Source organism: Psittacula echo (assembly GCF_963264785.1).
Source record: "Psittacula echo genome assembly, chromosome: 10".
NCBI lineage: Eukaryota > Metazoa > Chordata > Aves > Psittaciformes > Psittacidae > Psittacula > Psittacula echo.
Genome location: NC_137741.1, coordinates 5,169,657 through 5,182,978, shown reverse-complemented (window position 1 = coordinate 5,182,978; position 13,322 = coordinate 5,169,657). Strand labels below are relative to the sequence as shown.

Below are 13,322 nucleotides of genomic sequence, written 5' to 3'. Positions count from 1 at the left end.
TTGCATTAATTTCAACTCCTCTCAAGAAGATTCCATTTAAAACAAAAAAGGTACTGAAAAAGAGACTTGCTCAGAGAACTGGATACAAAAACATTCGATTTAAGTTGGTCCTGCCCAGACTCCTTGACACCCCTTTCAGTTTTCTTATTAGAGTTTTCCCTTTTCTTTCTCTCAGTTCCACAAATGTACACAGCAGTTAAGGTGGTTTATATAACACTTTCAAACCTCCACATTGACAGAGGTAGGTTAATCCTTATCAACACCCCTCAAATGCAACTTTTGCACCTTTTTGTCCAGAAATAACAAAGTTTAGTCTTGTGTTAAGAATTATCACGAGCTTCTCACCACCTTCTTTTCACAAGACTTACATTCATTGTATCCAGATACCCCGTGACCTCCAATACTGGTAATTCATGAAACCAAGCTGCAGATAGATTTCGTTTCACAGACAGGCTTAAATTAATAGGGTGAAGTATCTCAATGTCTGGATGCAATAAACCTGTCTCCATAGTAGTCCTTAAAACAAAGTGGGGGGAACAAAACCAAAACACATGGTGGACAAGTTAGAAGTTGAGTCATATGCTACATTTTCAAACCAACATCTTAAAATCTCAAATGCAGTATCTCTATAGGCTTCCACAGCTTCCTAAGCAGAACAGTATCTTATTCTACTACTGATATATTTGCCTTAAGATAACAGGTTAGCGTTTTAAATTTGCCAATTTTTTGATACTGCCACCAACCATGGTTTCTAAGCAAGCAGATTAATATCCTACAGAGTATTAATATTACCAGTTAGCTACAGTGTTACTTAGTAAAGTGCACTTTACCTAGACAGTTTCAGCTGTGTCAGCTGCACATCCATTTTGTCAATGACCGGAGGGAGCGAACCGCCTGCTGGAGACACCAAGCTAAACTGGTTCTGAACTTTAATCAAGCCAAGATCTACTACTATAACATTGGGGGAAACCGAGGACTGAGGAATGACTATAACTGGTGCTTTCAAGTGAATGTCCATTGCAAGTCGAAAACTCCTTTGAGCCAAGTCTTTTACACTTGTAGCAGCCTTCTCTGCAGCTTGGACTGTAGCAGCACTCAGTGCCTCCTTAGCTGTCTGAAAGTTGTTCAAGAAGGTCTAGAATAAGCAGTTGAAGAGAAAGGAAAAACATCTGTAAGTGGTTTTTTAACCTATATTACTTTCATTTTACATGATCAACATAACCAATGTCAACAATCAATTACACTGCCTAGTGTGTTAAATTCCATCCTGGGGAATGGCAACCTAGTGCCTTCCGTCATGTCCTCCAACAGAGAGTCAAAAACATACTAACCAATACAACCATTAATTTTAAACCCATCTCTTCATATTGTGTTTAGATCCCCTCTTGGCACCCAATGAATACTAATTCCTTTCAAAGCCAGTACTGAATGACAGAAAGCTCACTAGTGCTGTAAAAAGCAAACATTAGGATATTTGATGGAGGTACAAATCTTTACAGTCACTAGTTTGTAGTCCTCACAACACCTAACCTTGCAGAAAGTTTTATCTCTAATGTTAGCTCAGATATGCTTGCAATCAACTCGCACTATTGCCAAGGCAGAAAGGGTAGCAAAAACAAAATCTCCAAATTACCTTAGTAGCACCAAGCTTTTCTCTATTTCCAAAGCAAAGGGTGGCAAGTGGCCTACTTGCACCGAACTAGTTTTTGAATTTCAAATCAGTTAGAGATTCAAGTTTTTTCATAGTACATACAAAAATTAAGCCCATCCTTTCTCTTTCAGAAACTTCAGTTACCACTTGCACTGACACACAAACAGAAGACTAATAATGTCCTGGGTCTGCACCAGCTACTAAGAAGGAGAAAAATGACTGCTACTGCTGAACCCAGGACAACTAATTTGAGCAGGAACATACAAAGTAAGAAAAAAAAACCTTACCAAAAGAGACATGAGAAATTTGTGAAGGAACACTATCTGAATACAGCCCACTTTCAAAGATACGGTACCATCCACTTTGGACATGTCAGTGTAAGCTTCTCCCTCTGTGGCATATGGATCTAGTGTCAGATTGAAACTGAAAACTTCATCTCCTACTATTGACACAGCCTAGAAAGAGAGAAACAGTACCTACTAGCCATCAGCAGCTTCTAAAATGGGACTTAACATAAGAGCTAAAGATATCATCAGCCTAACAGATGCATATTAGATTCATTTTTTTTCAATCTTTTGGGGCACCCATTCTTGTAATATGAAAACCTATGCTTTACCATCTATCTGATTTGAAAAGAGGTATTAATGGCAAATCAATGTTTCAAAAAGAGTGGAATAAGAATATGTATTACATTTCACTTTTATACACACAAAACTAACCAAGAATCAAGTAAAACTTAATATCTTGTAGTTGAGTACTTTTTTATGAAGAGTCCTTGAATCAACATCTGTGACAATTATGTCCTTTAGTCGGGCAAAGAATACAGTGTAACTTGACTGAAGGAGAAGAGACGAATCAAGACCTGTAAAGCATCAAGAGAGAAACGGTAGTATCCCATAACAGAAGTAACCCTCATTTTCAGACTGGGCACACACACCACACCAGTAGTGGAGGTGAGAAAAATTATGGAAATTATACATTGCACTAAATTAATAAACTTTTTTTTAATAGTTTGCTAAATTCAAGAAATGTTTTTTTAAAAACCCACAACAAATACCTAAGCACACTTGATTCTTTTCTCAGTTATCAAATTAATTAATTCAGTTACCACATGCCTTTCTGAAGGGACTGTAAATAAAAGAGCTCTATCTGACCCAAGGCATTTTAGTTTCTCTGTATCCAAGTCAGAATAATCAGAAGTAATCCCCCAACTACCTGAATAAAGCATTCTAAGTTCAGTTCTGGAAACAGACTTTCTGCATTTTATCACTCAGACACAGAAGACAAGTATATTATCTAGAGCTCAAACCCAAGTGCATCCACTATGGTGTCATTAAGCTTTGAAAATGCAGCCACACCATAGCTGGGAACAAAACAAAACAGAAATATTTCAAATACAGATATTGGCTCAGTATCAATCGTGTCTGGAAAGACACAGAAAAATATTCAAACAATAGTTCATCTCTTAATAATCAAGCTACTGAATTAATTACTGAGATTATTTTGTTTAATAAGAAAAGATGTTACTGTAGTGTATTTGAATACAACCCTTCTGCATACAAAATCTTGTGTGAATACATCATATGAATTAGAGATGGGCACAAGCAGAAAACTTTTAATAAACTGGATTACATATTCTTGTATATCACAAATTCTTTAATATTTATACCTCACTGAGGGGTATAAAAAAAGAAACAGAAACAGAACAAGAAACCTAAACAAGCCCTAGGAGTACAAAACCAAAGTAAGCAGTTTTAAGGAGTTTCTTACCCTAAATAATTCAGGCATAGTAGAAAAATACCCAAAGCTCAGTACAACATGAAAAGTCACTCATAATCCAACTCCTTCAAAACATGAAGGAGATTACCTGAAGGATGATTTATCATGCTTCTCTAGCTGGAGGCCAAACCATTATGACACACTACGGGAGTGACTTTGAAAACAATACCACAAGCCATGTTGGTACAACTAACAACTAAATGTTAGTTGTACAGAGTTATATGCTGAAAATTTATACCTTAAATATGTTTAGCCTAATTATTATCAGTTGCTTTGAAACTAAACTACCAAATTAGTTATTACTAACTAAGAATTCAATACCTTGTATCTTGATTTCTGCAATGTTCTTTTTTTCATCACAAATACTTAAACAGAATGCATCCAGCTTGGCAAAAAGCTTGAAGTCAAAGATATCTTTATCCTTGGAAGGTCTAGCCACTAGAAATGAGAGAGGGGGGGATTTTCAGTGTACATAGAATGAATATTTTCACTTAAAATTTAAATTCCTAAGAGTATGTGAGGGATGTTTTGGTTTAGGGTTTTTGCGGCATCATCCAGATGACTTAGTTTTGTGTCCTATAGTTTCTTTCACCACCATTACCATGACTAACTCTGTAAGATCCCATCTTAGAGCAACAACTCTTCCTTTGAAGGCAACTCTATTGATAAGAGCACAATATGTCAGCACTTGCTTGTAATTCTATGTCTGGTATGACTCCCATCTAGCTCTCTACTGGAACAATTCTACTCCTTTTAAATTCAGGGTAATTGCTGGGTTAAGAGGAATTAAATAGCACAGTATAATTATTTTGAACATTAGATTAATAACTCAATAGTTTCACAGTAGTGGGGATTTTTTTTAGGTTATCTATATCTACCCAGTAGCTAGCTATACTCCAGCCTGATAAGCCACATTAACATGAGCTTTGATCTTCAGCCTACACTACAAAGCTAATTAGCTTTCTCTGGATTTGATCATTTTGACAGCATGTAACAGATATATATCTTTTCAGAACCACCATTTTGACAAACATGACTACCTTTCTTCAATCTTGTGTCATCTTCTTGCTTTTTGTCTTTAGTTGGTATGTCTCCACTGCTTCCACTGCCTGATGGACCAACAGCTGTTAGAAAACTGACAGCAGACATAAGGGCCTCTGTATGCAGTAGAAGGTTCAATGATGAAAAAGCTACCTGTTGAAAACACAAGACTCCATATGACAAAAAAATATAACTTAAAAGTATAAGAGTTCAAGTTAGGCAACAAAGTGCTGATTATGTGGAATTCACAATACAAACAGATTTGACAGTACATGGAAAGACTTCTGGACCCTTGTTGATTTTCCTATACTCAGCATTTGAACTTCATCTCATATGCATAAGATGCATTCTTACATTAGTTCGAATTTTAACTACATGAACCAGCTAAACAGTTCTTCATCGTAGTTAAGAAATCAACTAACATACTGCTTTTATATTAAGTTGTATAAAAACTGTCAAGTATTTTTAACTCTTGAAACATCCCTGCTGCAAAGCCAGAGGGAATAGGAACGCCAAAAAAAAACCACATTCTTGATCCTTCCTTGGCAAGCAAGCAAACAAAAAGAAAATAGGCAGTAAAATCTGAAAGCACTCACTCGAATCATCTGTTCAGTGTTGTCAAAAGTAGTCTGAAAGTGTGGTCCATTTCTGTCAGCCTGTGAAAATAATAATTTGCATGTAGGTTAATATTAACTCCAACCAGTCACTGTGCTCTTCAGAAGATTCAAAACAATCCACTATCTCTGAATTGTAGGTTTAAGACTTTATAATATATGCAAGTGCTTTACAAATAAATGTAAGAAGCTGTACGTATACCTTGATATATTCCACCTTAAGGAGGTCTAAGCCAGCTTTATCTGAGGAGCTAATTAGATGAATGGGTGCTTTTTTACCTGTAACATACCACATGAAATACACAAGAATTAGGGTAATTCCTGTTCTTTCAGAGAACCAAAGAATTTGTGCCTTGAAGATAGGGATTAACTTTCAGTACCATATCTTAAAATGCACTGCACCACCAAATATGAATGCCTGTTTCTCTTTGTTAAGTCCAAAATGGCAAGTCTGTACCCCTTTCTCCATCGAAAGATAGAGCAATTTGGATGGAGTGCTATTTATTTAAAATTAAGCTATTTATTTATCTAGTAAGAATCATGGTGGGATTCCAGAGCTCATGAGCTGTGTACCAATAGGACAAGCGCTGCCAATGGACAATACTGTCACCAGAAAACTAGAATCACATTTAGATTTCAGTGAGCACAAGAGACAGAAGAGCCAGTTTCAGACTGACACACACAAACACACAAGTACAGTTCTCTCCCATTGCTTAGTACCTCCAATTTCATAGTAATCCAAGCTTATTTTCTTTAAATACGATACACCTGCTAAATTATAGGTTCTGACAGTAGCTTCTGTCCCAAGGTGCATTACATCAAATACAAGTACTGTTTCCTCAGTTTTCTTCTGCCTGGTGAGTTCTACTAAAACCTGACGAGCAAGAAATACATAGTTAATGCCATCTTTTCACATGTAGTTTAACAATAAAAAAGAGGAAAAAAAATATTGCCTTGCCTGCTTTACTGGAACTGCTATTTTTATTGCAGAGTTCAAGGGTAAAAATAGCAAAAAAAAAAAAGTGATTGATGGTAGATAGAAACAACATAGAAATATTTGGAGATTTGCTCTTTGCAAGTGGGTATCTACTTTGTTCTTCCAGTGCAAATTTCCCACCACCCACCCCCAAATTACGACTCGGTACTATTATTTTCTACCAAGAATTCTCCAGTAAAAGGTTTTGGGCTTTTTTTATGCATACACCCAGATGAACTAGGTATATGTTTACTTATATACATGCCATATATAAAAAATAAGTCATATGCATACCACATATAAATAACCCACAGAAGTACATCTGTACGAATACACGGGGTTTTTTTGTTTAGTGGCTATGTTTTCGCATCCGCTACATCTGAAGAACACTGGCAACAGAATTCTGGGTTGGGGATTTTTTTTTAAGTATTCTTATGTAGAAGGTAAAAATAGAATTCAAGAGACTTGCCTCTTTAATTTCAAACTTCAACTGAAGATCTATCAGTTCCTCTTTAGCAGTCTCCTCATTTCTTATCTTTTCTCCTTTACTTAGTGACTCGTCAGTTGGTTCAGAGCCTTCCTCAAAATCAAAATATTCTTCTTCAGAGTCTACAGAAAAGAAGTATTTCCTCCTTAGTAAACTTTATGCCCATAAACAGGGGTAAATATCCTACCCTTTTTTTCCTAACTGTATGAGCATTGTAAACCTAATACAGTTAAGATCTTTACCACTTTCTTACCCACTGGATGAAAACTGAAGAAAATTAAAGCCCTATTAAGAAAATGAAGGAGTATAGCTATATCATTAGACATGCAAGACAAATAGGTAAGGAAAACCAGTTATAAAGTAAGCCCCAGGAAACAGATTTCTCCAGATTCCACTATAGGAAAGTTCTCTCAAACAGTCACGGAAGTAAATGCTCAGATCCATAGCGTCAATACATTTTCAGAAAGAAGACAGCTTTTCTATCGCAAAACACTCAGGACAGGACACATAATATTTGTAACAGACTATTTTTGCCACATCTTAACTGCTTAATGCAATTGCACACATCCCTTTAGACATGTTATTCACCTTTTTTATGTGCCCGACCCAAACTATGTGCCCTGGAGTGGCAGCAGCAGATTAGTATTTGATTAAGTTCATTTTTGGATTTAAATCAATTTTGAAAAAACAGGTTCCTCAATACACTCTGCTAAAAAGACGCCTCATGATAACTGAGTATTTAAATTGGTTTGCTAATGACATCCTAATACAGTTATTAATAGCTTACATTTGTAGACATTGCTTATGCATAATACTAATTAATCCCCAAAAGGGGTTGGTTCTCTTGCTTTTTAAAAAGGTAACATCAGCATCTTAATCAAATCTTCTTACACACTTGAAATGAGAGATGATGAATCATGCTCATCTCTCCTTCCTTATAACATGCTATAAGATCAATAGCAGCCTGAAAATGTTAGCTACGCCATAAGTTATGGCCTTCTACTTCTACAAAGACATATCAGTAGCTTCTTACCTGAGACCATTTCTGCTAACAACTGGGGTGTATGAAGTAAACCTTTACCAACAGAAATTGTGGGAATAGCCGGTACCTAGAGGGAGAGGAAAAAAGAAGAATAAAAAAATCACTATTTTACACTCTGAATAACTTGGCATGTCCAGTCATATTTTTCACTGATGATGTATCTTTAATCTTGCCTCCCCATATTACTTAGAAAGGTCACTTTTGCCAATACTTATATTGAAACCAGCATGACAACGACAAAGGCTAAGCTACACTTGTTTGAATAAGCCCAGCACCTATAGATTGTAAGTCATAATGAAGACACTTCGCCTAAATTAGCTGGGCAACATCTCTTATTTCAAGTGAAGAAGACCACAGCCATTAGCAGGAATTCGCATTTACAATGATCACTTTAGTGATGTCATTTTTTTATTCCAGTTTTCTTAGTTACAGTTAGCTTACTTTTGTGCTTGGGATTGACACAGATGATTTCTGAGGCAATGGAATACTATCAATCAGATCAAAAATTGCCTTGATTTTCTGGTCAGAGAGTCTGACATGCACCAAAGGAAGTCCTCCTGATACTTTAAACCTTTAAAAACAAGAAAACAAAACCAAACAACTCATTCAACACCAGACAAATACGAATCCTTGATGCAAATCTTAACAATATCTATACTCATCATATAGAATCCTAGAATGGTTTGTTGGAAGGTACCTTAAAGTGCACCGAGTTCCAACCCCCTGCCACAGGCAGGGACACCTTCCACTAGAGCAGGTTGCTCAAAGCCCCATCCAACCTGGCCTTGAACACTGCCAGGGATGGGACAGCCACAGCTTCTCTGGGCACCTTGTGCCAGGGTGCTCACCACTCTCACAGGGAAGAGCTTCTGCCTAAGATCTCATCTAAATCTCCCCTCTGCCAGGTTAAAGCCATTCCCCCTTCTCCTGTCCCTACAGACCCTTGTAAAAAGCCCCTCTCCAGTACACAGTAATTAAAAAGAAATCCTTTTAACATTAATATATTACCTTGCCATCCTGGTATCTCTTTCCACCATTGATTTTGCCAACTGTACATGGATATCCATAGGCTGTAATATGTGCAAAGTTGATGGATGTTGAAAACGAGCCTTCTTCCAGTCTTCACCTGCAAATGTTCAGTAAATTTAGACAAATAAAATACTGCTTGCTAATTGCTGTAATTAAGGTATAATTAAAGTAATCAAATGGCATCACTAAGAAAGGATAAAGAACCCACTCACCAACTACAGAAACCTAGAACAATTGGGGTAAAGTATTGTAACAGCTTCTGAATCCCACTTTCAGTAGTTCTTAACACTATATCACCTTAGCGCCCTAAAGGCCAATTCTACACTAAAAGATGTATTTTAACATAGAACCCAAAAAAAAAAAAATCAATACACATATATCTAAATATAAATCAGTAACCTAGCATTTTGTTGACTGCACAAACTGAAGTCCAAATGAAGTATTAAGGACAATTTTAGCTGTATTGTGCTTAGGACTGAAAATATAGTAGCTCAATCCATTTACGCTGCTTGCTGGCGTCAAAGTAAAGAGGTGATACTCAAGTCCAAACAAAAAACAAGCTGCTGTCTGAAGATAAATCAATGATTTTTCACAGTTTAATGCCAGGCATGTGTATTAAAATCTATCTTTCAGTTAAGTACCAGCTCTAGTTCGCCTTTTTCTTTAAAAAAAAAAATACTTATTACAAGCAGGTTGGCTTTCCCCACCTTTTGACTAAACCGCAACTACGTTATTTGTTACCTGTTCTTCCAAAAAGAAGTTGCACATTTTTGATTTCCACATCAAACTTGTCATAAGCTTTATCCATAATCTCCTCTAAAGATGAAAAGGTAGAGGCTTGGCTACTGCCTTGATTAATGCTGTTCAGCTAAACACAAAAAAGACAAGATAATATTAAGTCTAAAAACATACCATTAATTCTAGTAAAGATGAAAAAGGTGATTTACAGGAGTTCATGACAGACATTTAGATTACTACACAGAAACAATCTTGGTTCACCTCACACTTATCAAGAATAAGATTTCTTTTTCTGTCACTTTTATCAATCAACTTAATTCAAGTTATGCAAAAGTTCTCTTTTTTTGTTCACAAGCTTTACTGCTTGAGTACAACTAAAATAAATGTTTAATCAGTCACCTAAAATCAAGCTAAATTATTGACATTTTTCAACTTTCAAGCTCCAAAGGAAAAATTCTGTTCTCTTTTCTTGATACAAAAAAATGGTATTTTACAATAAAGAAAACAAATGTTCATGTGTTTAGCTGAATAAATAGAAGATATTCAATGATAAGGTATTACAATCATGATTACAAAATGAAAATGTTTCCTGGGGAGATTTACTAGTACAAGTATGTCAAAGACAAACATTTGATCAATGCTCTGAACACTGACCAAATTGCTGACCCAAATTTATTTGGTAAGAAGTATATAATAAGTTAAAACCACATTCACACAGTTTATCATCTTTGCTTTTTGAAAACAAGATAGCTTCAGATGACAGCTATGTTAAGAGAAAATACTATATACTTCCTGTAAACTTTTAAGAGATGTCATTTAGATACCTGAAATGTACCAAAGTCCAAAATCAGCAAATCTGATTTTTCATGGTAGAAACCCGTCTGTGGAACCACAAGGTAGGAAGGTTTCAGATTAATCTTCAATTCAAGGACTTTCCGCATTTCAATAATATGAACTAATCCTTAAATAAAAAGGAAAGGACATTAAAATTGAAATGCTCAAGTGAAGCATTTGTGTCAGGCAACATATAAAGAGATATCTATCTGAAAGATAACACATCTTGAGAAGACTTACTCCTGCAAGTCTACTGATTTCTCACTAAACTCAAGAACATCCACTAACACTCCAACTGAAACATTTTAAGACATTCAAGGGTTCACCTCAGGTGAGGTTTGTTATTATCTTACCTGTAGCAGTTCTTTCCTTTATTTCTTCCAGTTTCATTAATGTGGCTGATGTTAATCTTTCAAGATCCATTCCCTTACTTGTCTGAAAGAATTCTACCATTGCATTTATTGTTTTCTTTCAACAAAAAAGAGGGAAAAAAAAAAAAAGAAAAGAGAAGAGAAGAATTATCAATATACACAGATGTCACATGGTAAACATTCAAAACCAGATAGTAACAGAGTAAGAATAACAGCAGAGAAATGAGAATGAGAAAAAGAGGTAAGAGTTTCAGTTACTACTCACTGCATCATATTTTATTTCCACAGCCTGTGATTCAATAGTAAGCCTCTGGTCAGCAGTACTATCTTCAGGGTTAACATCAAACTCTATCTTAAGCAAAGAAGACTTGCTATCCCCTATGGAAGCCACAAGAGATGGTACAATGTTTTCTTGTCTCAGGCCTGTAACATACCAGTTTTCCAGCTTTGCTTCAACCCTACAAAAGATGAATAGTTAAATATATTTATGAGAATACAGAACACAGCTCCATCTAGGAAAGACAAGCAAGATGAGAAAACCTTTGATAAAGCCAAACATGAGTAGCTTCACAGGACTAATCACACAGTTCAGAAATTGGATAAATAAATGGGAGGTGAGTATATTTCAAGAGTCAGCAGCTGAGCTGGTGACCTTATGCAAAAAGCCAGAAGACGAAGTAACTGCAAATGAAAGCATGAAAACTGCACAGACTCATTTTTCAGACACTGAAAATCTTAATCATTGACTGCATAATCCAATAATTTGTGTTCAACATTTCTGGTGTGCCCGCTCTCAACACACAGGAAGGACTCCTACATGCTGGTTTATCTCCTACTCACAACACATAGACATAGCTTTTCATTTCTGTAGGAAGTAAGCAACACATTCAGTAGCTTGGCTGGAGTTTGTTAGCCAGACCATTTCACACTGCATAGGTATCACTTCCCAAAAGTAATACGCAGCACTTCAACATGTGGATTCAAGAAACAGCTTATTATTGTTTATGAAGACTAACAAGTAGCATTCCTTTCTTCATTCCATTCTATGTTACTCACCAAATTATTGACTGTAACTTTTCAGAGTGCAATTGCTGAATGCCCATAAATTTAAAAAAGTCAATACAGAACAAAAACACTACCCAAGAAAAGATTTTAGAAGTCAGGAGTGGAGGAAGGAGATGTTTCTACAAAAAAGAAAATTCCAATCCAATTACTTAATGGCTTGTGCTCCTGGGCGCTGTGATATTTTGGTACTCAGATCAATTATCTGGACTTTCAGAGTTTCTGCCACATTCTTGTCTTCTTTAATTGTAAGAGAAGTGCTTAGCAGCTTCAGCGTCACAACATGGGCAACATACTAGTGAGAAGGACAGAGAAAATTGACATTAGACATCCTGATATGAATAACTTTCTGAACTTCTAATTTCAACAAATCTAACAAAATGTAGTATTTAAAGCTATTCCAGTTGACAATGCTAAGAAACATATCTTTACGTAGGAAATGAAGTATAGTCTTCACTTTCTTTCAAACCTTACCAATCATTTCTTTAACATAAAACATAGTATTTCAACAAATGCAGATCAGATCTAGTCTGTATCTCTTCAGGATTCAGGGAAGTTTTCTTTTAAACCATCGAAGCAAGCATAGCTAAACTACACTCAGTAAAGAGTCTGCAAGATCAACAAAGTCATCATAATCCCTTCAAATAACTCCATTTCACGCTCGCAGGCCCTTGTTCTCATGGGGGACTTCAATCACCCTGACATCTGTTGGAGCAACAGTACGGCCAGGCACAAGCAACCCAGGAGGTTCCTCAATTGTGTGGAAGACAACTTCCTTCTGCAAGTAATAGAGGAGCTGACAAGGAGAGGTGCCATGCTTGACCTCATGCTCACCAACAGGGAAGGGCTCGTTGGAAATGTGTCACTCCAGGGCAGCCTTGGATGCAGCGATCACAAGATGGTGGAATTCGAGATCCTCGGGACAGTGAGAAGAGCGTGCAGCAAGCTCACTGCCCTGGACTTCAAGAGAGCAGACTTTGGCCTCTTCAGGAACCTGCTTAGTAAGGTTCCATGGGATATAGCCCAAGAGGGCAGGGGTCCCAAGACTGCTGGTTGTTATTCAAGGATCACCTGCTAGAAGCTCAGGAGTGTTGCATCCCAACTAGAAGGAAGTGCAGCAGGAGGGCCAGGAGACCTCCCTGGATGGATAAGGAGCTGCTCAGGAAAATTCAAAGGAAAAAAAGAGGCTTACAGAAGGTGGAAGCAGGGACAGGCGGCCTGGGAAGAATACAGGGATGCTGTCCGGGAAGCTAGGGACCAGGTGAGGAAGGCTAAGGCCCAGTTAGAATTGAACTTGGCTAGGGATGTTAAGGATAACAGGAAGGGATTCTGTAGGTACGTAGCGAATAAAGACAGACTAGGGACAACGTAGGCTCCCTCCAGAAGCTATCGGGAGAACTGGCTACCCAGTATCTGGAGAAGGCTGAGGTTCTTAATGACTTCTTTGCCTCGGTCTTCACTGGCAAAGGCTCTGACGGCACCACCCAAGTCTTGGAAGGCGGACGCGGGGACTGGAAGAATGAAGACCCTAGGCCCACTGTAGGAGAGGATCTGGTTCAAGACCATCTTAAAAACCTAAATGTACACAAGTCCATGGGACCTGACAAAATCCATCCTCGGGTCCTGAAGGAGCTAGTAAATGAAGTTGCTAAGCCACTGGCCATCATATTTGAAAAATCATGGCAGTCAGGTGAAGTT

General features: G+C 37.1%; 1 protein-coding gene across 1 annotated transcript in view; it reads right to left on the bottom strand.

Annotated features, from left to right (window-relative positions):
• VPS13C (vacuolar protein sorting 13 homolog C) overlaps window positions 1-13,322 on the bottom strand; it is a gene marked incomplete at its 5' end in the record, with an annotated part of 87,107 nt that overhangs the window by 46,300 nt on the left and 27,485 nt on the right. Inside the window, 18 exons of the mRNA XM_080626498.1 lie at window positions 369-516; window positions 831-1,135; window positions 1,939-2,106; window positions 2,410-2,513; window positions 3,752-3,868; window positions 4,471-4,624; window positions 5,068-5,127; window positions 5,288-5,364; window positions 5,806-5,959; window positions 6,531-6,670; window positions 7,582-7,657; window positions 8,032-8,161; window positions 8,599-8,716; window positions 9,361-9,487; window positions 10,182-10,318; window positions 10,545-10,659; window positions 10,828-11,020; window positions 11,777-11,919. Coding sequence (XP_080482624.1) covers window positions 369-516; window positions 831-1,135; window positions 1,939-2,106; window positions 2,410-2,513; window positions 3,752-3,868; window positions 4,471-4,624; window positions 5,068-5,127; window positions 5,288-5,364; window positions 5,806-5,959; window positions 6,531-6,670; window positions 7,582-7,657; window positions 8,032-8,161; window positions 8,599-8,716; window positions 9,361-9,487; window positions 10,182-10,318; window positions 10,545-10,659; window positions 10,828-11,020; window positions 11,777-11,919 — 2,466 coding nt within the window. The remainder of the gene's footprint in view (window positions 1-368; window positions 517-830; window positions 1,136-1,938; window positions 2,107-2,409; window positions 2,514-3,751; window positions 3,869-4,470; window positions 4,625-5,067; window positions 5,128-5,287; window positions 5,365-5,805; window positions 5,960-6,530; window positions 6,671-7,581; window positions 7,658-8,031; window positions 8,162-8,598; window positions 8,717-9,360; window positions 9,488-10,181; window positions 10,319-10,544; window positions 10,660-10,827; window positions 11,021-11,776; window positions 11,920-13,322) is intronic.